The 22,037-nt window shown below is 46.9% G+C and overlaps 1 protein-coding gene across 1 annotated transcript; it reads right to left on the bottom strand.

Annotated features, from left to right (window-relative positions):
• Positions 1-2,009: 2,009 nt before the first annotated feature.
• LOC115101737 (apolipoprotein Eb-like) lies at positions 2,010-6,998 on the bottom strand. Its single transcript, XM_029621206.2, has 5 exons — positions 6,927-6,998; positions 6,311-6,376; positions 4,988-5,141; positions 2,541-2,828; positions 2,010-2,438 (listed from the first exon to the last, which is right to left on the bottom strand). Exons 2-5 carry the CDS (start codon positions 6,351-6,353, stop codon positions 2,096-2,098), a joined length of 828 nt encoding a protein of 275 aa, XP_029477066.1. The 5' UTR covers positions 6,354-6,376; positions 6,927-6,998; the 3' UTR covers positions 2,010-2,095.
• Positions 6,999-22,037: the final 15,039 nt, after the last annotated feature.

Genomic DNA, 22,037 nt, shown 5'->3' with positions numbered 1-22,037 from the left:
TTCTCGCTCCAACCCTGTTCCCGGAGAGCCACCCTCCTGTAGGTTCTCGCTCCAACCCTGTTCCCGGAGAGCCACCCTCCTGTAGGTTCTCGCTCCAACCCTGTTCCCGGAGAGCCACCCTCCTGTAGGTTCTCGCTCCAACACGGTTCCCGGAGAGCTACCCTCCTGTAGGTTCTCGCTCCAACCCTGTTCCCGGAGAGCCACCCTCCTGTAGGTTCTCGCTCCAACCCTGTTCCCGGAGAGCTACCCTCCTGTAGGTTCTCGCTCCAACACGGTTCCCGGAGAGCTACCCTCCTGTAGGTTCTCGCTCCAACCCTGTTCCCGGAGAGCCACCCTCCTGTAGGTTCTCGCTCCAACCCTGTTCCCGGAGAGCCACCCTCCTGTAGGTTCTCGCTCCAACCCTGTTCCCGGAGAGCCACCCTCCTGTAGGTTCTCGCTCCAACCCTGTTCCCGGAGAGCCACCCTCCTGTAGGTTCTCGCTCCAACCCTGTTCCTGGAGAGCTACCCTCCTGTAGGTTCTCGCTCCAACCCTGTTCCCGGAGAGCTACCCTCCTGTAGGTTCTCGCTCCAACCCTGTTCCCGGAGAGCCACCCTCCTGTAGGTTCTCGCTCCAACCCTGTTCCTGGAGAGCTACCCTCCTGTAGGTTCTCGCTCCAACATGGTTCCCGGAGAGCTACCCTCCTGTAGGTTCTCGCTCCAACCCTGTTCCCGGAGAGCCACCCTCCTGTAGGTTCTCGCTCCAACCCTGTTCCCGGAGAGCCACCCTCCTGTAGGTTCTCGCTCCAACCCTGTTCCCGGAGAGCCACCCTCCTGTAGGTTCTCGCTCCAACCCTGTTCCCGGAGAGCTACCCTCCTGTAGGTTCTCGCTCCAACCCTGTTCCCGGAGAGCCACCCTCCTGTAGGTTCTCGCTCCAACCCTGTTCCCGGAGAGCTACCCTCCTGTAGGTTCTCGCTCCAACACGGTTCCCGGAGAGCCACCCTCCTGTAGGTTCTCGCTCCAACCCCAGCCGTAACTAACCTGGTTCAGCTTATCATTGTTATCAGAACATGGTGCATGATAGAGGGAATTTATACATGATTTGCTTTGTGTGTTCATCAACCATAAATTGTAAGATGAAGATCCATCTATTCAGCTATATTAACTACCTCATTTGTCATTGTAAATAAAAATAAATGTAAAAGTTGAAAAAAGTTGATAAATGTTTGACAAGTAAAGAACACACTGACAATTGAGCAACAGGCATATTTTATTTCCGCAGCGCTGGGGAGCACACTGCAGTCAGCCAGACAGCCAAACAGCCAGACAGCCAGATGAACAGTGAGCAGCAGGGCGTGTTACATTGTGAAATGGCAGAGACACTCTGGCCAAACTGAATTAATACAGACAGGTAGTATATGGACCCTGTGAAGTATACCTTTTAGTTTCATTGTCATATTCGTGTCATATCACAGTCATAGTAAATACACTCCTATATAAATCACAACAAATACAGAGCCTACAAAGCAGGTGTAGATACAGAATCACAGACAAGCAAGGAACGGAGTGGTTCTGCTCCTTTGGTTCTGGACAGACTGATGCTAGTGCTGGAGATAAGCCCAGTCTTAATTCAGTGCAGTTATTGAAATGAAGGACAGCGCTGGAATGGGACGGAGACAATTTGGCTCACGATTGTTAGATACTGTTTCAACCCCACTTGTATCCCATACAGCAGCCTTAGAAACCTGATGCAGATTAGTAGAACAATTTGGAGGAGACATCTAGAGCACTTATAACGAGGAAGACAAGGGAAGCAGGTTAAAAACAATGGCCTCTTGTGTGTTTGAACAGGCCTGAACAGACACAAAGGACTGTTTGTCTGCTCAAGACCCCTTCAAAGCTCTGTCATCCTCACCCCTCTCTCTCTATCAACCCCCCTCAACCAAAACAAACAGTGCCAACACAGTGAAAACAGCATCAGTAACACTTAACTCCCTCCTCCTCTCTGTGGTAGCTAGGTGAATGGTGGCACAGTGCTTCACAACCCCCACCCCTACTTAAACAGGGGTGTAGTGGCGGGACACCAGTCCTCCAAACCCCTCCCTCCCCTGGGTCCATTTAGACGGTGGTCTCCTTGACCTTGTCCATGGCGGTCTGGAGCTGCTCACGGATCTTGGCGGCGTAGGGGGCGATCAGGCTGCTGAGCTCATCGATCTTGCCCTCCAGGGTGGTGCGCAGGTCCTCGGCGGTGGCCTCCAGCTGCTTGCGCATGCCTTCGGCCTGGGTGGAGACCTGCTGGCTCAAGTCCTGGGCCTGGTTCTTCAGAAGGTTAGTGAAGCTGCCCAGCCTCTGGGCGGCGGTGTCGTGGGCCTGACTCACGAAGGGCTCCACACGCTCCTTCACGAGATCCATGTTCTGGGAGGTACGGGACTGAATTTCTCCCAGGTAGGTAGCCACGGTGCTGGGTGGGAGAGGCAGAGGGGGTTAGCATCACTTGGAAGACATATTATTCTATGTTGGATCAAGCTGTTACAGTACATTAGCTGTTGCCATCTATACTCACTTGCGGATCTCCTCTGTGTCCTTGTTAAGGCGTTTCTTCAGTTTGCGGGTGTAGGTGTTGACGCGGTTGTGGACATCATCAGCATTCTGCTCCATCATGGTCTTGAGCTCTCCCAGGTACTGTGTGCTGCGCTCCTTGGCGTCAACCATGTCGGTCTGGAGCTTGGTGGTCAGAAGCTGCAGGTCCTGGCCCAGCAGGGCGGCTGTGTCCTGGGCGTAGGGCCCCAACTTGGTCTGGATGTCCTCCCTGTACACGGTCAGCTCAGCCACGGTGTCAGTGATCAGGGTGCTGCGGAGAGGGAGGCATGGTCAGAGATGGTCATAAAGTGGGTAGAGGTAGACATAAGGGGACACAGGGGTACAGGGGGAGGACAGGGGAGAGAGGGGAGGCATGGTCAGGGACACAGGGGTACACAGGGTACAGGGGGAGGACAGGGAGAGAGGGGAGGCATGGTCAGGGACACAGGGGTACACAGGGGTACAGGGGGAGGACAGGGGAGAGAGGGGAGGCATGGTCAGGGACACAGGGGTACACAGGGGTACAGGGGGGAGGACAGGGGAGAGAGGGGAGGCATGGTCAGGGACACAGGGGTACACAGGGGTACAGGGGGAGGACAGGGGAGAGAGGGAGGCATGGTCAGGGACACAGGGGTACACAGGGTACAGGGGGAGGACAGGGGAGAGAGGGGAGGCATGGTCAGGGACACAGGGGTACACAGGGGTACAGGGGGAGGACAGGGGAGAGGGGGAGGCATGGTCAGGGACACAGGGGTACACAGGGGTACAGGGGGAGGACAGGGGAGAGAGGGGAGGCATGGTCAGGGACACAGGGGTACACAGGGTACAGGGGGAGGACAGGGAGAGAGGGGAGGCATGGTCAGGGACACAGGGGTACACAGGGGTACAGGGGGGAGGACAGGGGAGAGAGGGGAGGCATGGTCAGGGACACAGGGGTACACAGGGTACAGGGGGAGGACAGGGGAGAGAGGGGAGGCATGGTCAGGGACACAGGGGTACACAGGGGTACAGGGGGAGGACAGGGGAGAGAGGGGAGGCATGGTCAGGGACACAGGGGTACAGGGGGAGGACAGGGGAGAGAGGGGAGGCATGGTCAGGGACACAGGGGTACACAGGGTACAGGGGGAGGACAGGGGGAGAGGGGAGGCATGGTCAGGGACACAGGGGTACACAGGGGTACAGGGGGAGGACAGGGGAGAGAGGGGAGGCATGGTCAGGGACACAGGGGTACACAGGGGTACAGGGGGAGGACAGGGGAGAGAGGGGAGGCATGGTCAGGGACACAGGGGTACAGGGGGAGGACAGGGGAGAGAGGGAGGCATGGTCAGGGACACAGGGGTACACAGGGGTACAGGGGGAGGACAGGGAGAGAGGGGAGGCATGGTCAGGGACACAGGGGTACACAGGGTACAGGACAGGGGAGAGAGGGGAGGCATGGTCAGGGACACAGGGGGAGGACTGGGGAGAGAGGGGAATGCAGGGAGGCGTGGTCAGGGACACAGGGGGAGGACTGGGGAGAGAGGAGGAAAGCAGGGAGGCATGGTCAGGGACACAGGGGGAGGACGGGGGGAGAGGGGGAAAGCAGGGAGGCGTGGTCAGGGACACAGGGGGAGGACTGGGGAGAGAGGGGGAAAGCAGGGAGGCATGGTCAGGGACACAGGGGAGGACGGGGGGAGAGGAGGAAAGCAGGGAGGCTTGGTCAGGGACACAGGGGAGGACTGGGGAGAGAGGGGGAAAGCAGGGAGGCGTGGTCAGGGACACAGGGGAGGACTGGGGAGAGAGGGGGAAAGCAGGGAGGCGTGGTCAGGGACACAGGGGAGGACTGGGGAGAGAGGAGGAAAGCAGGGAGGCGTGGTCAGGGACACAGGGGAGGACTGGGGAGAGAGGAGGAAAGCAGGGAGGCTTGGTCAGGGACACAGGGGAGGACGGGGGGAGAGGGGGAAAGCAGGGAGGCTTGGTCAGGGACACGGTGGGAGGACTGGGAGAGAGGAGGAAAGCAGGGAGGCTTGGTCAGGGACACAGGGGAGGACGGGGGGGAGAGGGGGAAAGCAGGGAGGCGTGGTCATGGACACAGGGGGAGGACGGGGGGCGATGGGGAAAGCAGGGAGGCGTGGTCAGGGACACAGGGGGAGGACTGGGGAAAGAGGAGGAAAGCAGGGAGGCATGGTCAGGGACACAGGGGGAGGACGGGGGGGAGAGGGGGAAAGCAGGGAGGCGTGGTCAGGGACACAGGGGGAGGACTGGGGAGAGAGGAGGAAAGCAGGGAGGCTTGGTCAGGGACACAGGGGGAGGACTGGGGAGAGAGGAGGAAAGCAGGGAGGCTTGGTCAGGGACAGTCACACAGCACAAGGTGATAATGGAGAGCGATGAAGTAAAGTGTATGAGCCTATATCACTTCAGAATGAAATTGTGTTACAATGTGCCACTCACTCAAGTTCTCTGCTGAGCTGGGAGGCTTTGAGGTTCTCCACCAGTCCGTCGGCTCTGCTGTTGATCTCAGACACGTAGGTCCAGAAGCGCTCAACGTTCTCCTCCCAGTGGTTCTGGAGGGCCTCTGCCTGGCGCACAGCGCGGGCATGGCAGCCTGCAGGGGGAGACAGAGAGCTCTGAGGTGAGGTGTCCATAATATACACCATCAGGGAGGTTAAATCCAGTCTGGTAATGAGAGTGTGGAGCCTTGGTACAGTATGAAGCCTAATTATACAAGTGTTACAGTATTGTAAGAGTTGATCTTAAAGACTGATTTCAGCAAGGAGTCATGCACATACAGTTGACTAATACTAAATATATATACTGCATATACAGTTGACTAATACTAAATATATATACTGCATATACAGTTGACTAATACTAAATATATATACTATATATAAAGTTGACTAATACTAAATATATATACTGCATATACAGTTGACTAATACTAAATATATATACTATATATACAGTTGACTAATACTAAATATATATACTATATATACAGTTGACTAATACTAAATATATATACAGTTGACTAATACTAAATATATATACTGCATATACAGTTGACTAATACTAAATATATATACTATATATACAGTTGACTAATACTAAATATATATACTATATATACAGTTGACTAATACTAAATATATATACAGTTGACTAATACTAAATATATATACAGTTGACTAATACTAAATATATATACTGTTGACTAATACTAAATATATATACAGTTGACTAATTCTAAATATATATATACTGTATATACAGTTTATTAATACTAAATATATATATATACTGTATATACAGTTTACTAATAATAAATATATATATACTGTATATACAGTTTACTAATACTAAATATATATATACTGTATATACAGTTTACTAATACTAAATATATATATACTGTATATACAGTTTACTAATACTAAATATATATATACTGTATATACAGTACCTTTTCTTCACATTTTATTGTGTTACAACGTGGCATTAAAATGTATTTCATTGTCATTTCTTTGTCAGCAATCTACTTAACATCTGTAATGTCAAAGTAGAAGACAAATTCAAACATTTAAAAAAAAGATTAATAAACAATTCATAACAAAAATATAGTCGTTAATTGTAATGAATTACAATTAAATCCATTTTAATCCCACTTTCTAACACAGTAAAATGTGAAGAAATTCAAGGGGTATGAATACTTTTGCAAGGCACTGTATAAATTGATAACAGTGTCAAAAGGGAACAGTGTAAACCCAGGTTTACCAGAGATGACTGCCAGAGCAAGGATTATTGCCACAGCCTTCATGATTGATTGACAGACAGATACACCTATGAAAACAGACATATACCCATGTCAGACAGTGGTTGTCTATCAAAGCTATAGAAAATAAATACAACGATATACAAATATACAATGGTAATACATTGGAATAATTGGCAGAATATTTTTTAAAGAAAGTAGAATACTTACGCTAAATGTCCATAACTGTACTCACTGAGCTATTTTAGAATAGCAACTAAACTAGTTCTATGCAATTAAAAGTTTCAGATTAAACTTTAAATCCAGTCATTATGCTAAAAAACTAATAAGGTATTGTAGTTTCCCCTACAAATAATCTATTTTTAACAGTTTTACCATACATTTGGTCTGGTTAATCTGCACACTACAGTCAGAAGATGAATTACTTGCTTTGCAAAGCCAATGTGTAGGCTACAGTAGCCTAACCTTAATGCAATAATTTATAAGTAGTCTCTATCTCGGTATGAAATCTCGCCTACTTTAAGAGATGCTTTATATTTCTACTAAAAACTAGCTCTTTCACTCATGACTAAAGCGCGTTTGTAGACTATATGGTGCCCATTAGTTGTCCCCACTCACCTAAGAAATCCAGTTCTTTCCGTGCTCTTGGGACAGTTCGCCGGGATTTTTATACTGTCCTGGGACGGCCGCGCGCCTGTAAACTGGAGAGCGCGCGCATGTGAGGATGTGCGGCTCGGCTCGTGGTTAGTTCCTCAAGATGTGCCACTCCGCGTTCGAAGTTATCATCTCTTAGTGTTGTTGCTGGCTGTATTGTGATTGTGCAATATATAGTTTATGATGCACGTCAACAACAATAGTCTGTGCTTCTATGAAAAAACAAAGAAACTCGTTTGAAGAACTCTTAGATGTGATTGTTGCTTATTCAGTTTATTTATACATTTCCTTCGTGGTCTTTGGCTTTTTCACATGTATTTTATGTAATCCGTTTTGGCAATACAATTAAATGTCTCAGAGAACAATTATTTGGCCAATTATAATCTACTGCTGGCGCCAGGAATGTGTAAATAGGCGATCCTTGTCAGCCAGCTCCAATGGTCTTCAATCAGTTTATTTCAACTGACTACCCCCTTGGGCTATTTGAATCCGTGATGGTCACCAATCAAATTAATTTGAAAGGCACTGTCTCCATAATGACCAGACTGGGTAAGTAGTCTACATGAATGAAATTGAAACCATGACCCATGGAACATCTTAATTTATTTTATTTAACTAGGCAAGTCAGTTAGACAAATGTGTAGTTACAATGGCAGCCTACCAGGGAACAGTGGGGTAACTGCCTTGTTCAGGGGCAGAACAACAGATTTTTACCTTGTCAGCTCAGAGATTCGATCCAGAAACCATTCGGTTACTAGTCCAATGCTCTAACCACTAGGCTACCTGCCACCCCGGCAGGGATCTTCTACCAGAATTATTATTATTAGGGATGTTTTCACCATGAGGCCAATGGTGATGTTAAACAGTTTCAGTTTAATGGCTGTGATAAGAGAAAAATGAGGATGAATCAACTACTTTGTAGTTACTCCACAATATTAACCTAATTGACAGAGGGAAAAGAAGGAAGCCTGTACAGAATAACAAATATTCCAAAACATGCATCCTGTTTGCAACAAGGCACTAAAGTAATACTGCAAAACATTTGGCAAAGCAATTCACTTTTTGTCCTATTATGTTACGTGTTATGTTTGGGGGAAATGGGGATACTCAAATACAACACATTACTGAGTACCACTCTCCATATTTTCAAGCATAGCGGTGGCTACATTATGTTATGGGTATGCTTGTAATCGTTAAGGACTGGGGAGTTTTTCAGGATCAAAAAAATTACAGAATGGAGCCAAGCACAGGCAAAATCTTAAAGCAAAACCTGGTTCAGTTGATTTACACCAGACACTGGGAGAGGAATTCACATTTCAGCAGGATAATATCCAAAAACACAAGGCCAAAACTATACTGGAGTTGCTTACCAAGAAGACCGTGAATGTTCCTGAGTGGGAGAGTTACAGTTTTGACTTAATAACTATTTACTGCAGTGGGCTAAATGAGGGTCACGCAGAGGTTTTTTTGGTAGTCTTAAACAAATCTACATTTGGAACAAAAGTATACACCTCACACACATGGCTTGTACCATGTCAGATATAGAGTTGTATTACATTTTGAGTTTGCATCCCAATATTACACTTTCTATACATCACAGAAGACTGAAATATGACATCGTTTGACATAGAAACACCAGATTTCCTTTATTTTTATGTTGATTATGAAAAATATGAATAACATTTCACCCATGAGGACACTATCGGGCGATTTGGTCATTTGACTGCAGGGAAGGGCGACATTGACTTGACAATATATCGAAAGACCTGAAAATAATCAACCAATTTGACGGAGCTTCAAGAGTTTTGAAAAGAATAATGGGCAAATGTTGCACAATCCAGGAGTGGGAAGCTCTTAGAGACTTACCCAGAAAGACTCACAGCTTTAATCTCTGCCAAAGGTGTTTCTACAAAGTATTGACTCAAGGGTGGGAATACTTATGTAAATTAGATATCTGTATTTAATTGAATACATTTGCAAAAGTTTTAAAACATGTTTTCACTTTGTCATTATGGGGTATTGTGTGTAAATGGGTGAGAGAAAAATCTATGTAATCCATTTTGCATTCATTTTGAACACATGTGGAATAAGTCAAGGGGTATGAATACTTTCTGAAGGCACTAAATGTTAACATCTGTTATTTCCTCAAAACAAGAATTCCCCAGGCTAACAGATCAGTGCAAAACAAAATAGGAGTGGGAGATACTGCTGTTCTCAGGGACATGTCAGGGCTTGGGGATAGAGCTGGGGTGCAGTAGGAAGGAGTATGAGTGGGCGGTAGAGAGAGTGGCGTGAGGGGCAACAAAGAGTTCATAGATCACATAGACTGCGGTTGTCACGTTCTGACCTTAGTTCCTTTGTTTTAGTTTGGTTTGGGTGGGTAGTCTATGTTCTTTTTTCTATGTTGTGTTTATGTGTTTGGCCTGGTATGGTTCTCAATCAGAGGCAGGTGTCGTTCGTTGTCTCTGATTGAGAATCATACTTAGGAAGCCTTTTCCCACCTGTGTTTTGTGGGTGATTATTACAGAACTGTTTCAGTATCGTTTCATTCTCTTTGTTATTTTGTTTAGTGTTCTGAGTTTAAATAAATATGAATATGAACACTTACCATGCTGCGCTTTGGTCCTCCTCTCCTTCCACCAACAACGGCCATTACAGAATCACCCACCAACCAAGGACCAAGCAGCGTGGTAAGGAGCAGCACTATCTGGAGGAGGTGACAACATGGGACGAAATAGAGAGGTGGTCGGTCGACCCAGGGAGAGTGCCGGAGCCCGCCTGGGATTCTCTGGAGCAGTGAGACTTACAGGAGAATGGAGTTGGCGACACGAACACTGCTCAGGAACCTACCCAGCTCCTGGTTCATCCTCTCACAAGCCCATTAGATTGAGGACGGAAGTGAGGCTGACCGTTCACAAATGCATGGAACACCGACAGAGCATTGGCCAAACCATAAGGCATCACCAAGTACTCGTAGTGCCCAGACACTGTGCTGAAGGCCATCTTCCATCCCCCTCCTGGATGCAGATCAAATTGTAGGCACTCCGCAGGTCCAGCTTGGTAAAAAAAAAAAACTGGTCCCTATGGAGCTGTTCAATGGCGGCCGGCACCAACGGGAGGGGGTAGCGGTACTTGGTGTTGATGGCATTGAGACCTCTGTAGTCAATACATGGATGAAGACCCCCCTCCTTCTTGGCCACAAAGAAGATATCAGCTGACGCAGGGGAGGTGGATGGGGGAATGAAACCCTGCTGGAGAGCCTCCTGGATGGAGGCGCAGAGTCTGTTAGTAGGTCGATGGCACTGTCCCAGGGGTGATGAGGAGGGAGACAGGTGGCGCGGGTCTTGGAGAAAATCTCCCGGAGATCCTGGTAAACCTTCGGGATGTTGTCCTGGAGGGCAACTACAGGACTCTCAACCGACGTGGAACCACAGGGTAAGGGAAGCAGGTCTTCCGGCATCCGAGTGCCCCAGGCCGTAATCTCCATCCTCAGTCAGGGAGGCTGAGGACGACTGTGTATGGGTGCCTGGGTGATGAGGAAGGGCAGGCTTTCTTGGTGCAGGAGTCCCATGGTGATTGTGAGTGATGCTGTGATGTGTGTGACTGTGCCAGATCCCAGTGGTCGGTTTTCCAGCGCTTGAACTGGAAACTGAGAGGAGAGCGGGTATGATGTTATGTTCAGGGAGGAGGCAAGGGCCTGGTCAATAAAATTCCCAGCGGCACCCGAGTTCACATAGAGTTGTGGAAACAAAACATGAGGGACAGCCAGTGATATTGATACAAAAAAAAAGTTTGGCGGAGAGTGAAGATGGAATACTCACACCTACCCCAGGAGACGGATGATCACTGGACCGTCCCTCTGATCTACTGACTCTCGCGTTAGAGTGTAGCGGACACTGTTGAAGCTTGTGTCCCTCTTGGCCACAATAGGGACAGAGCCCCGCTGTCTCCGACGGCGTTGCTCAGACGCAGGGAGGCGTGTGGTCCCTACCTCTATGGGTTCAAACTCTGACTCAGATCAGTCAACGAAGGAGGGAGAGAGGCGATGGTTATCCAGACGGTGTCCAATGAGATGGTGTCGTCTCGGCATGCCAGCTCTGTCTGGACTCCCTCACGCAATCCTCTTCTGAATAAGGTGTGGAGTGTCGGCTCATTCCATCCGCTGGATGCTGCCACTCTATTAAAGGGGAGGGCGTACTCCGCAGCAGTCTGGTCCTCCTGCCGTATTTGGAGTAGGTCGCTCACCCCCCCTCTGCCGTCCGTTGGATGATTGAACTCCTCTGAACAGAGCCATGAACCTCCCATAGGAACCCAGCTCCTCCTCTCCTCTCCCACACCCGCCGGTCAACAGGGAAATAACTGTGGCAACTTTGGACCTCTCGGTGGTGGGGGCTCCCGTTTGATGAGAAAAGTAGAGGGAGCACTGGAGGAGGAAGCCATGGCATGGCTCGTGGTGATGGCGAAGTAGGTCTCCCTGTTCGCCGAGGCAATATTCTGTAACATAGACGCAGGTAGTCAGGAAGCAAGTGCAGTTAGTGAGTTTAATGACACCGACCATGGACCGATACAAGAGCAGCATCTAACATGGAAACATAAACATTATTTCCTGGTGGGTGATAACAAAGGAGTGCTAGATAAAGGGGAAGTAAACAGGGTAGTGATGGAGTCCAGGTGTGCCTCATGATGGGGCACAGGTGTGCGTAATGAGGGTTGCCAGGTGTGTGTAATGAGGGTTGCCAGGTGTGCGTAATGAGGGTTGCCAGGTGTGCGTAATGAGGGTTGCCAGGTGTGCGTAATGAGGGTTGCCAGGTGTGCGTAATGAGGGTTGCCAGGTGTGCATAATGAAGGGTTGCCAGGTGTGCGTAATGAAGGGTTGCCATGACCGGTGGTTAGTAGACTGGCAACATTGAGCGCCGGAGAGGGGAAGCGGGAGTAGACGTGACACTCAAGTATAAGTGAGTCACCCAGTAAAATACTACTTATGTAAAAGTCTAAAAGTATTTGGTTTTAAAAATACTTAAGTATCAAAACTAAATGTAATTGTTAAAATATACAGTACTTAGACAGTAATCATTTCAAATTCCTTATATTATGCAAACCAGAACGGAACCATTTTCTTGTTTTTATTTATTTACGTATAGCCAGGGGCACACACCAACATCATTTACAAACGAAGCATGTGTATGAATTGGACCATGTTCCTGTCCTGCTAAGCATTCAAAATGTAATAAGTACTTTTGGGTTTCAGGGAAAATATATGGTGTAAAAAGTACATTATTTTCTTTAGGAATGTGTAAAAGTAAAAGTAGTCAAAAATATAAATAGTAAAGTAAAGTACGGATACCCCCAAAAACGACTTAAGTAGGACTTTTAAGTATTTTTACTTAAGTACTTTACACAACTGATGAATACAATGGAAGTACATCAAGGCCACATCCTGATCAACAACAATGTCCTTGCATTATTGCTTGTTTATCACATCAGATTTGACCTGAATATGTTCTGCTCAGGAATTTAGTCAGGCATAGCAAGATCTAAGCATAGTTAAGGCTTGGTTAGAGATGGTGTTGTATGGTGAAAGTTAACATCTTGGGTCTTGTAAGGAGTTCTGGAAAGCCCCAGTGGTACAACAACAGAGCTTTCATAATGAGGAATCTTATGTTAAGTCATTGTTATACTCAGGTAATGAAAGTCTATATACAGTATGTGCAATGCTGGCCATATATAGGCTTTGTTATCAGCAACCCCTACTGATTCCAGCAGTACCGATGACCTTTACCGATAATGGTCCAGCGGGTACGCTACCTCTGCTGCCCATACTAGACATTCCTCTCTGTGTTGTAATCACAAGAAGCCTTCTCCCAAGAAACAAACTGGAATTGATTGGTTTGTTCAGAGCCTGATAGTATGAGATAACCTCCAGGAGTCAACTTCTATCTCTTCACTGATTGGTCGGAATGGATATGTATATATCTAGCCAGCTAGCATATATTGAGATGTACAGCCACTGCAGTGCATCTGTTCTCTTCTGACTACAAGCAATTTGAGAACACATAACAAATTGTTTTACCATCTTAGTTTACACATTACTTGACTGGATAAAAAATATGTAACATCAAATCACCCATCAGATGTTTACAATGTCTCTCAGTTTGACGCATAGAATTCCACATGCTTCCTATACTCTATGTCACAGTATGGGTGTGTCGGATGGGAAAAGTGGGCATTCAGCAGCATGACAAGTCCAGTCCTGTTCAGCACACAGTTTAGAGGATTACTGAAGTAATTGAATCCAAACAACCTCACAATCTGTTGTCATACAATCCTTTTGTGATATCTGACCGGCTTCTATCGTTAGTTATTTTTCTCCCACATTTAATGTGGAAACCGCATTGAATTAGGTTTTTATGTTCCAACAGGTTCCTAGGGTTGTTGGATTACAAAGGAAAACCCAGCCGTGAGCTTCCCAGTGACTCGACCTTACCAGACCAGCTAAATTCCTTCTACGCCTGCTTCAAGGCAAGCAACGCTGAAACATGCATAAGACCACCAGTTGTTCAGGGTGACTGTGAGATCTCGCTCTCCACAGCCAATGTGAGTAAGACCTTTTAAACAGGTTAACATTGACAAGGCCTCAGGGTCAGACGGATTACCAGGACGTGTAATCGGAGTATGCGCTGAACAGCTGGCAAGTATCTTCACTGACATTTTTCGCCTCTCTCTGATCCATTATCTAATATCTACATGTTTCAAGCAGACCACCATAGTCCCTGTACCCAAGAATGCCAAGGTAACCTGTCTACCTGTCTATTGCCCAGTAGCACTCACTTCTGTAGCCATGAAATGCTTTGAAAGGCTGGTCATGGCTCACAACAACACCATAATCCCAGACACCCTGGACCCACTTCAATTCGCATACCACCCCAACAGATCCACAGATGACACAATCTCTATTGCAACTGGATCTGGATCCTGGACTTCCTGACGGGTCGCCCCCAGGTGGTGAGAGTAGGCAACAACACATCTGTCATGCTGACCCTCAACACGGGGGCCCTTTAGGGGTGCGTGCTTAGTCCCCTCCTGTTCTCCCTGTTCACCTATGACTGCATTGCCATGCACGACTCCAACACCATCATTAAGTTTGCTGATGACACAACGGTGGTTGGCCTGATCACCGACGACAATAAAACAGCCAATAGGGAGGAGGTCAGTGACCTGGCAGTGTGGTGTCAGGACAACAACCTCTTCCTCAATGTCAGCAAGACAAAGGAGCTGATTGTGGACTACAGGAAACGGAGGGCCGAGCACGCCCTCATCCACATCGACGGAGCCGTAGTGGAGCGGGTTGAGAGCAACTGGCAACTGTTTGGCATCTGACCGCAAGGCGATAAAGAGGGTAGTGTGTACGCCCCCAGTACATCATTGGGCCTGAGCTCCCTGCCATCCAGGACTTCTATACCAGGCGGTGTCAGAGGAAGGCCATAAAAATGGTCACAGACTCCAGCTACCCAAGTCAAAGACTGTTCTCTCTGCTAAATAGTTAAATAGTTAACCAAATAACTACCCAGACTATCTGCATTGAACTCTTTTGACTCATCACATACATTGCTGCTACAGTTTATTATCTGCCCTGTTGACTAACTTTATCCCTACCTACACTACCGGTCAAAAGTGTTAAACAAATCAAAGTATATTTTATATTTGAGATTCTTCAAATAGCCACTGTTTGCCTTGATGACAGCTTTGCACACACTTGGCATTCTCTCAACCAGCTTTCATGAGGTAGTCACCTGGAATGCATTTCAATTAACAGGTGTGTCTTCTTAAAAGTTAATTTGTGGAATTTATTTCCTTCTTAATGCATTTGAGCCAATCAGTTGTGTTGTGGCAAGGTATATATAAGATAGCTATATTTGGTAAAGACCAAGTACATATTATGGCAAGAACAGCGCAAATAAGTCCAAATCTATATTATGGCAAGAACCGTTCAAATAAGCAAATAAAAACAAGTCTGTCATTACTTTAAGAGATGAATGTCAGTCAATGCGTGACATTTCAAGAACTTTGAAAGTTTCTTGAAGTGCATTCGCAAAAAGCATCAAGTGCTATGATGGAACTGGCTCTCATAATTTGTTATTTTTTTTATTTAACCTTTATTTAACCAGGTAGACTAGTTGAGAACAAGTTCTCATTTGCAACTGCGACCTGGCCAAGATAAAGCGTAGCAATTCGACACATACAACAACACAGAGTTACACATGGAATAAACAAAACATACAGTCAATAATACAGTAGAACAAAAGAAAACAAAAGGTCTATATTCAGTGAGTGCAAATGAGATAAGTTAAGGAAATAATTAGGCCATGGTGGCGAAGTAATTACAATATAGCAATTAAACACTGGAATGGTAGAATGGCAGAAGATGAATGTGCAGGTAGAGATACTGGGGTGCAAAGGAGCAAAATAAATAAATAAATACCGGTATGGGGATGAGGTAGGTAGATAGATGGGCTGTTTACATATAGGCTAAGTACAGGTGCAGTGATCTGTAAAATGCTCTGACAGCTGGTGCTTAAAGCTAGTGAGGGAGATGTGAGTCTCCAGCTTCAGAGAGTTTTGCAATTCGTTCCAGTCATGGGCAGCAGAGAACTGGAAGGAAAGACAACCAAAGGAGGAATTGGCTTTGGGGGTGACCAGTGAGATATACCTGCTGGAGCGCGTGCTACGAGTGTGTGCTGCTATGGTGACCAGTAGGCTGAGATAAGGCGGGGCTTTACCTAGCAGAGACTTGTAGATAACCTGTAGCCAGTTGGTTTGGCGACGAGTATGAAGCGAGGGCCAACCAACAAGAGCGTACAGGTCGCAATGGTGGGTGGTGTATGGGGCTTTGGTGACAAAACGGATGGCACTCTGATAGACTGCATCCAGTTTGTTGAGTAGAGTGTTGGAGGCTATTTTATAGATGACATCACCGAAGTTGAGGATCGGTAGGATGGTCAGTTTTACGAGGGTATGTTTAGCAGCATGAGTGAAGGATGCTTTGTTGCGATATAGGAAGCCGATTCTAGATTTAATTTTGGATTGGACATGCTTAATGTGAGTCTGGAAGGAGAGTTTACAGTCTAACCAGACATCCAGGTATTTGTAGTTGTCCGCGTATTCTAAGTCAGAGCCATCCAGAGTAGTGATGCTGGACGGGCAAGCAGGTGCGGGCAGCGATTGATTGAAAAGCATGCATTTAGTTTTACTTGCGTTTAAGAGCAGTTGGAGGCCACGGAAGGAGAGTTGTATGGCATTGAAGCTCGTCTGGAGGTTAGTTAACACAGTGTCCAAGGAGGGGCCAGAAGTATACAGAATGGTGTCGTCTGCGTAGAGGTGGATCAGAGAATCATCAGCAGCAAGAGCAACATCATTGATGTATACAGAAAAGAGAGTTGGCCCGAGAATTGAACCCTGTGGCACACCCATAGAGACTGTCAGAGGTCCAGACAACAGGCCCTCCGATTTGACACACTGAACTCTATCAGAGAAGTAGTTGGTAACCCAGGTGAGGCAATCATTTGAGAAACCAAGGCTGTCGAGGTTGCCAATAAGAATGTTGTGATTGACAGAGTCGAAAGCCTTGGCCAGGTCGATGAATACGGCTGCACAGTAATGTCTCTTATCGATGGCGGTTATGATGTCGTTTAGAAACTTGAGCATGCCTGAGGTGCACCCATGATCAGCTCTGAAACCAGATTGCATAGCGGAGAAGGTATGGTGGGATTCGAAATGGTCAGTAATCTGTTTGTTAACTAGGCTTTCGAAGACCTTAGAAAGACAGGGTAGGCCTCCCGGGTGGTGCAGTGGTTAAGGGCGCTGTACTGCAGCGCCAGCTGTGCCATCAGAGTCCCTGGGTTCGTGCCCAGGCTCTGTCGTAACCGGCCGCGACCGGGAGGTCCATGGGGCGACGCACAATTGGCCTAGCGTCGTCCGGGTTAGGGAGGGCTTGGTCGGTAGGGATGTCCTTGTCTCATCGCGCACCAGCGACTCCTGTGGCGGGCCGGGCGCAATGTGCGCGCTAACCAAGGTTGCCAGGTGCACGGTGTACCCTCCGACACATTGGTGCGGCTGGCTTCCGGGTTGGATGCGCGCTGTGTTAAGAAGCAGTACGGCTGGTTGGGTTGTGTATCGGAGGACGTATGACTTTCAACCTTCGTCTCTCCCGAGCCCGTAGCGATGAGACAAGATAGTAGTTACTACAACAATTGGATACCACGAAATTGGGGAGAAAAAAGGGGGTAAATTTAAAAATATATATTTTATTTAAAGAAAGAAAGACAGGGTAGGCTAAATATAGGTCTGTAGCAGTTTGGGTCTAGAGTGTCACCCCCTTTGAAGAAGGGGATGACTGTGGCAGCTTACCAATACGAAAGAGAGGTTGAACAGGCTAGTAATAGGGGTTGCAACAATTTCGGCAGATAATTTTAGAAAGAGATTGTCTAGCCGGCTGATTTGTAGGGGTCCAGATTTTGCAGCTCTTTCAGAACATCAGCTATCTGGATTTGGGTAAAGGAGAAATGGTGGGGGCTTTGGCGGGTTGCTGTAGAGGGTGCCGGGCAGTTGACCTGGGTTGGGGTAGCCATGTGGAAAGCATGGCCAGTCGTATAGAAATGCTTATTGAAATTCTCAATTATAGCGGATTTATCGGTGGTGACAATGTTTCCTAGCCTCAGAGCAGTGGGCAGCTGGGAGGAGGTACTCTTATTCTCCATGGACTTTATAGTGTCCCAGAACCTTTTTTGAGTTAGTACTACAGAATGCAAATTTCTGTTTGAAAAAGCTTGCCTTAGCTTTTCTAACTGCCTGTGTATATTTGTTCCTAACTTCCCTGAAGGGGGCTATTCGATGCTAATGCAGAACGCCATCTATTCCTAGTTCTACATTTTTTGAGAGGGGCATGCTTATTTAACATGGTGAGGAAGGCACTTTTAAAGAATAGCCAGGCATCATCTACTGACGGGATGAGGTCAATGTCATTCCAGGATACCCCGGCCAGGTCGATTAGAAAGGCCTGCTCGCAGAAGTGTTTCAGGGAGCGTTTGACAGTGATGAGAGGTGGTCGTTTGGTCGCATACCCATTACGGATAAAGGCAATGAGGCAGTGATCGCTGAGATCTTGACTGAAAAAAGCACAGAGGTGTATTTGGAAGGCGAATTAGTTAGGATGACATCTATGAGGGTGCCCGTGTTTACTGATTTGGGGTTGTACCTGGTAGGTTCATTGATCATTTGTGTGAGATTGAGGGCATCAAGCTTAGTTTGTAGGATGGCCGGGGTGATAAGCATGTCCCAGTTTAGGTCACCTAGTAGCACAAGCTCAGAAGATAGATGGGGGGCAATCAGTTCACATATAGTATCGAGGGCACAGCTGGGGGCAGAGGGAGGTCTATAGCAAGCGGCAACAGTGAGAGACTTGTTTCTGGAAAGGTGAATTTTTAGAAGTAGAAGCTCAAATTGTTTGGGTACAGACTTAGCCTGCAGAGTTCTGTATTACTTTCTATCTTTGCAGTAGATTGCAACACCGCCCCCTTTGGCAGTTCTATCTTGGCGGAAAGCGTTATAGTTAGCAATGGAGATTTCAGGGTTTTTGGTGGTTTTCCTAAGCCAGGATTCAGACACGGCTAAGACATCTGGGTTGGCAGAGTATGCTAAAGCAGTGAGTAAAACAAACTTGGGGAGTAGGCTTCTAATGTTAACATGCATGAAACCAAGGCTTTTACGTTTACAGAAGTCAACAAATGAGAGCACCTGGGGGGTGGGAGTGGAGCTAGGCACTGCAGGACCTGGATTAACCTCCACATCACCAGAGGAACAAAGGAGAAGTAGGATAAGGGTACGGCTATAGACTATACGAACTGGCCGTCTAGCACGTTTAGAACAGAGAGTAAAAGGAGCAGGTTTCTGGGCACGATAGCATAGATTCATGGCATAGTGTACAGACAAAGGTAAGGTAGGATGTGAGTACATTGGAGGTAAACCTAGGCATTGAGTAATGAAGAGAGAAATATAGTCTCTAGAGATGTTTAAACCAGGTGATGTCATCGCATATGTAGGAGGTTGAACAACATGGTTGGTTAAGGCATATTGAGCAGGGCTAGAGGCTCTACAGTGAAATAAGACAGTAATCACTAACCAAGACAGTAATGGACAAGGCATATTGATATTAGAGAGAGGCATGCGTAGCCAAGAGAACATATGGGTCCAGTGAGTGGTTGGGCTGGCTGAGGACACGGCGATTCAGACAGTTAGCAGGCTAACATGCTAATAGTTAGTAGGCCGGAGCTAAACAAGCTAGCAGCTAGTAGACCAGGGCAAGCTAGCAGTTAGCAGGCCGGGTTAGCAAGCAAGCAATTAGCATGGGCTAGCAGTTAGTAGACCAGGGCAAGCTAGCAGTTAGCAGACCAGGTTAGCAAGCAAGCAGTTAGCAAGGGCTAGCAGTTAGCAGACCGGGCAGGCAAGCTAGCAGTTAGTAGACCAGGGCCCGGCAGTTTAGCAGTTAGCAGACCGGGTTAGCAAGCAAACAGATAGCAGGGGCTAGAAAGTTAGCCTTGGGGGGGGACGTCGCGATGGGGAAAAGTCTGTTTTTGCATTTTCGTGCGGTGACGTCGATAGACCAGTAGTGGAATTAGTAGGGTTCCAAGTAGCTCTTGGTAACTAGCAGGCCGATATTGTAGCCCAGGAGTATGCTTCGGTGGTAGCACGGGAGCCCTGGCCGGGCTAGCTTCAAGCTAAATTGGTGCTTGCTCTGGGATGGAAACGCTAGCCAGGAGTAGTCATCCGGGATTGCGGTTAGCTAGTTGTGAAGATCCAGATGAAAATGTTTAGTTTGTAGTAGGAATCCGGGGATAAGGACCCCCACCAGAATGGAAGACCCAGAGTTGCCTCTGCTGCAGAGGATAAGTTCATTAGAGTTACCAGCATCAGAAATTGCAGCCCAAATAAATGCTTCACAGAGTTCAAGTAACAGACACATCTCAACATCAACTGTTCAGAGACTGTGTGAATCAGGCCTTCATGGTTGAATTGCTGCAAAGAAACAACTACTAAAGGACATCAATAATAAGAAGAGACTTGCTTGGGCCAAGAAACACGAGCAATGGACATTAGACCTGTGGAAATTTGTCCTTGGGTCTGGAGTCCAAATTGGAGATTTTTGGTTGCAACTGCCGTGTGTGGGTGAACGGATGATCTCCGCATGTGTTTTTCCCACCATAAAGCACAAAGGAGGTGTTGTGGTGTGGGGGTGCTTTGCTGGTGACACTGTCTATGATTTATTCAGAATTCAAGGCACACTTAACCAGCATGGCTACCACAGCATTCTGCAGCAATATGCCATCCCATCTGGTTCGGGCTTAGTGGGGCTATCATTTGTTTTTCAACAGGACAATGACCCAACACACTTCCAGTCTGTGTAAGGGCTATTTTACAGAGAAGGAGAATGTTGGAGTGCTGCATCAGATGACCTAGCTTCTACAATCCCCTGACCTCAACCAAATTGTAATGGTTTGTGATGAGTTGGACCGCAGAGTGAAGGAAAAGCAGCCAAAAAGTGCTCAGCATATGTGGGAACTTCTTCCAGACTGTTGAAAAAGAATTCCAGGTGAAGCTGGTTGAGAGAATGCCTAGAGTTTGCGACATCAAGGCAAAGGGTGGCTATTTGAAGAATTTCAAATCTCAAATATATTTGGATTTGTTTAACACTTTTTTGGTTACAACATTATTCCATATGTGTTATTTCATAGTTTTGATGTCTTCATATGTACATATCTACCTTAATTACCTGCTACCCTTGCACATTTTTACTCATTGTGTGTTTATTCCTCGTGTTTATTATTTTTCCATCATGTTTTCTATTTTTTTTCTCTCTGCATTGTTGGGAAAGGCCCATACGCATTTCACTGTTAGACAACACCTGTTGTTTATGAAGCATGTGACAAATACAATTTGATTTGATTGTGATTTGGTTCACTCTTTGTATTTAAATGTCTCAGCCTGAGCTGAACTCAATACCCACTGCTGCTCTCCCTGCTGGGACAGACAGACATGTCCTATTAAAACTGGGACCACGAGGGACAGGGATAGCAGCACAGCTGTTATGAAGAGTAGTGCAGTAGAGCTTTTGTAATGGCTTTCAAGGCATGAACATTGGGGTCATAGAAACAGGGAGACAGAACGAGAGGGAAGTGAAAGAGAGAATAAGAAGAATGATGGTACGGCATAACTAGCTGTAAACAGACAGACCGATCGACTTCTACAGAGTTCTGTAACAGAAGACACTTCCTCTTGTCCTAAAAATATATACTTCTTTGTTCCCTCTCATTGTAAGGATGGGTGATGTGGTAATATGCGTCTACCAGGGCAGTGTGTGAGAGGTTGTCGGTTAGCAGTGAACTCTCATAACCCCAGCCAGCTCATCTTGGAGTCAGGAGTGGTGTGACGGGAGCTGGAGGACTGTGGTCTGTGGTTAGTTGGTCACCTCTGGTCAGAGTGAGACCTCTCACCTCTAACTTCACATGAGTCTGTGATGTCACCACAACTGGCTGTGTCTGGGCCAAAGGGCACTCAGCTGGGTCCTGTTTTGAAGGATTGATTCCATTCTCCGTGTGTGTGTGGTCAGTCATCTGCTTCTGACTCACTGATTTTGCTTTTGTAGCTGACAGGTGGCAACTTGCACCGAACAATAGGTTGACCTCACCTCCAATGCCCTTTTTACATAGAAATACAGTGTCCGTTCACTAGCAAACACAAGGACCATAAATCAAACACAGTTCACCATGTAAAAATGCTGCTCCAATGAACATAAGGAACACTGTAAGGACCATTTCCGTACTTGTCTCTTGTCGTTCTTATCTATTAGCCTTTTGCCAGTTCATTATAGGCTTAGATGTGGGCCCTTTACTCAGTCTATCATCACAGAACCCCTGTGGCAATAAGGCAGATCTCAGAGATTTGTTTTACAGTCTTACTACCAGGCAATGATCTAAATCAACATCCCCTTTTGGTTTATGCTGAGTTGTCATGTTCCCTGTTCTC

Source organism: Oncorhynchus nerka, linkage group LG3 (assembly GCF_034236695.1).
Source record: "Oncorhynchus nerka isolate Pitt River linkage group LG3, Oner_Uvic_2.0, whole genome shotgun sequence".
Lineage (NCBI taxonomy): Eukaryota > Metazoa > Chordata > Actinopteri > Salmoniformes > Salmonidae > Oncorhynchus > Oncorhynchus nerka.
Note: the sequence above shows the minus strand (reverse complement) of the source record. Positions and strands in the feature narration are given on the sequence as shown.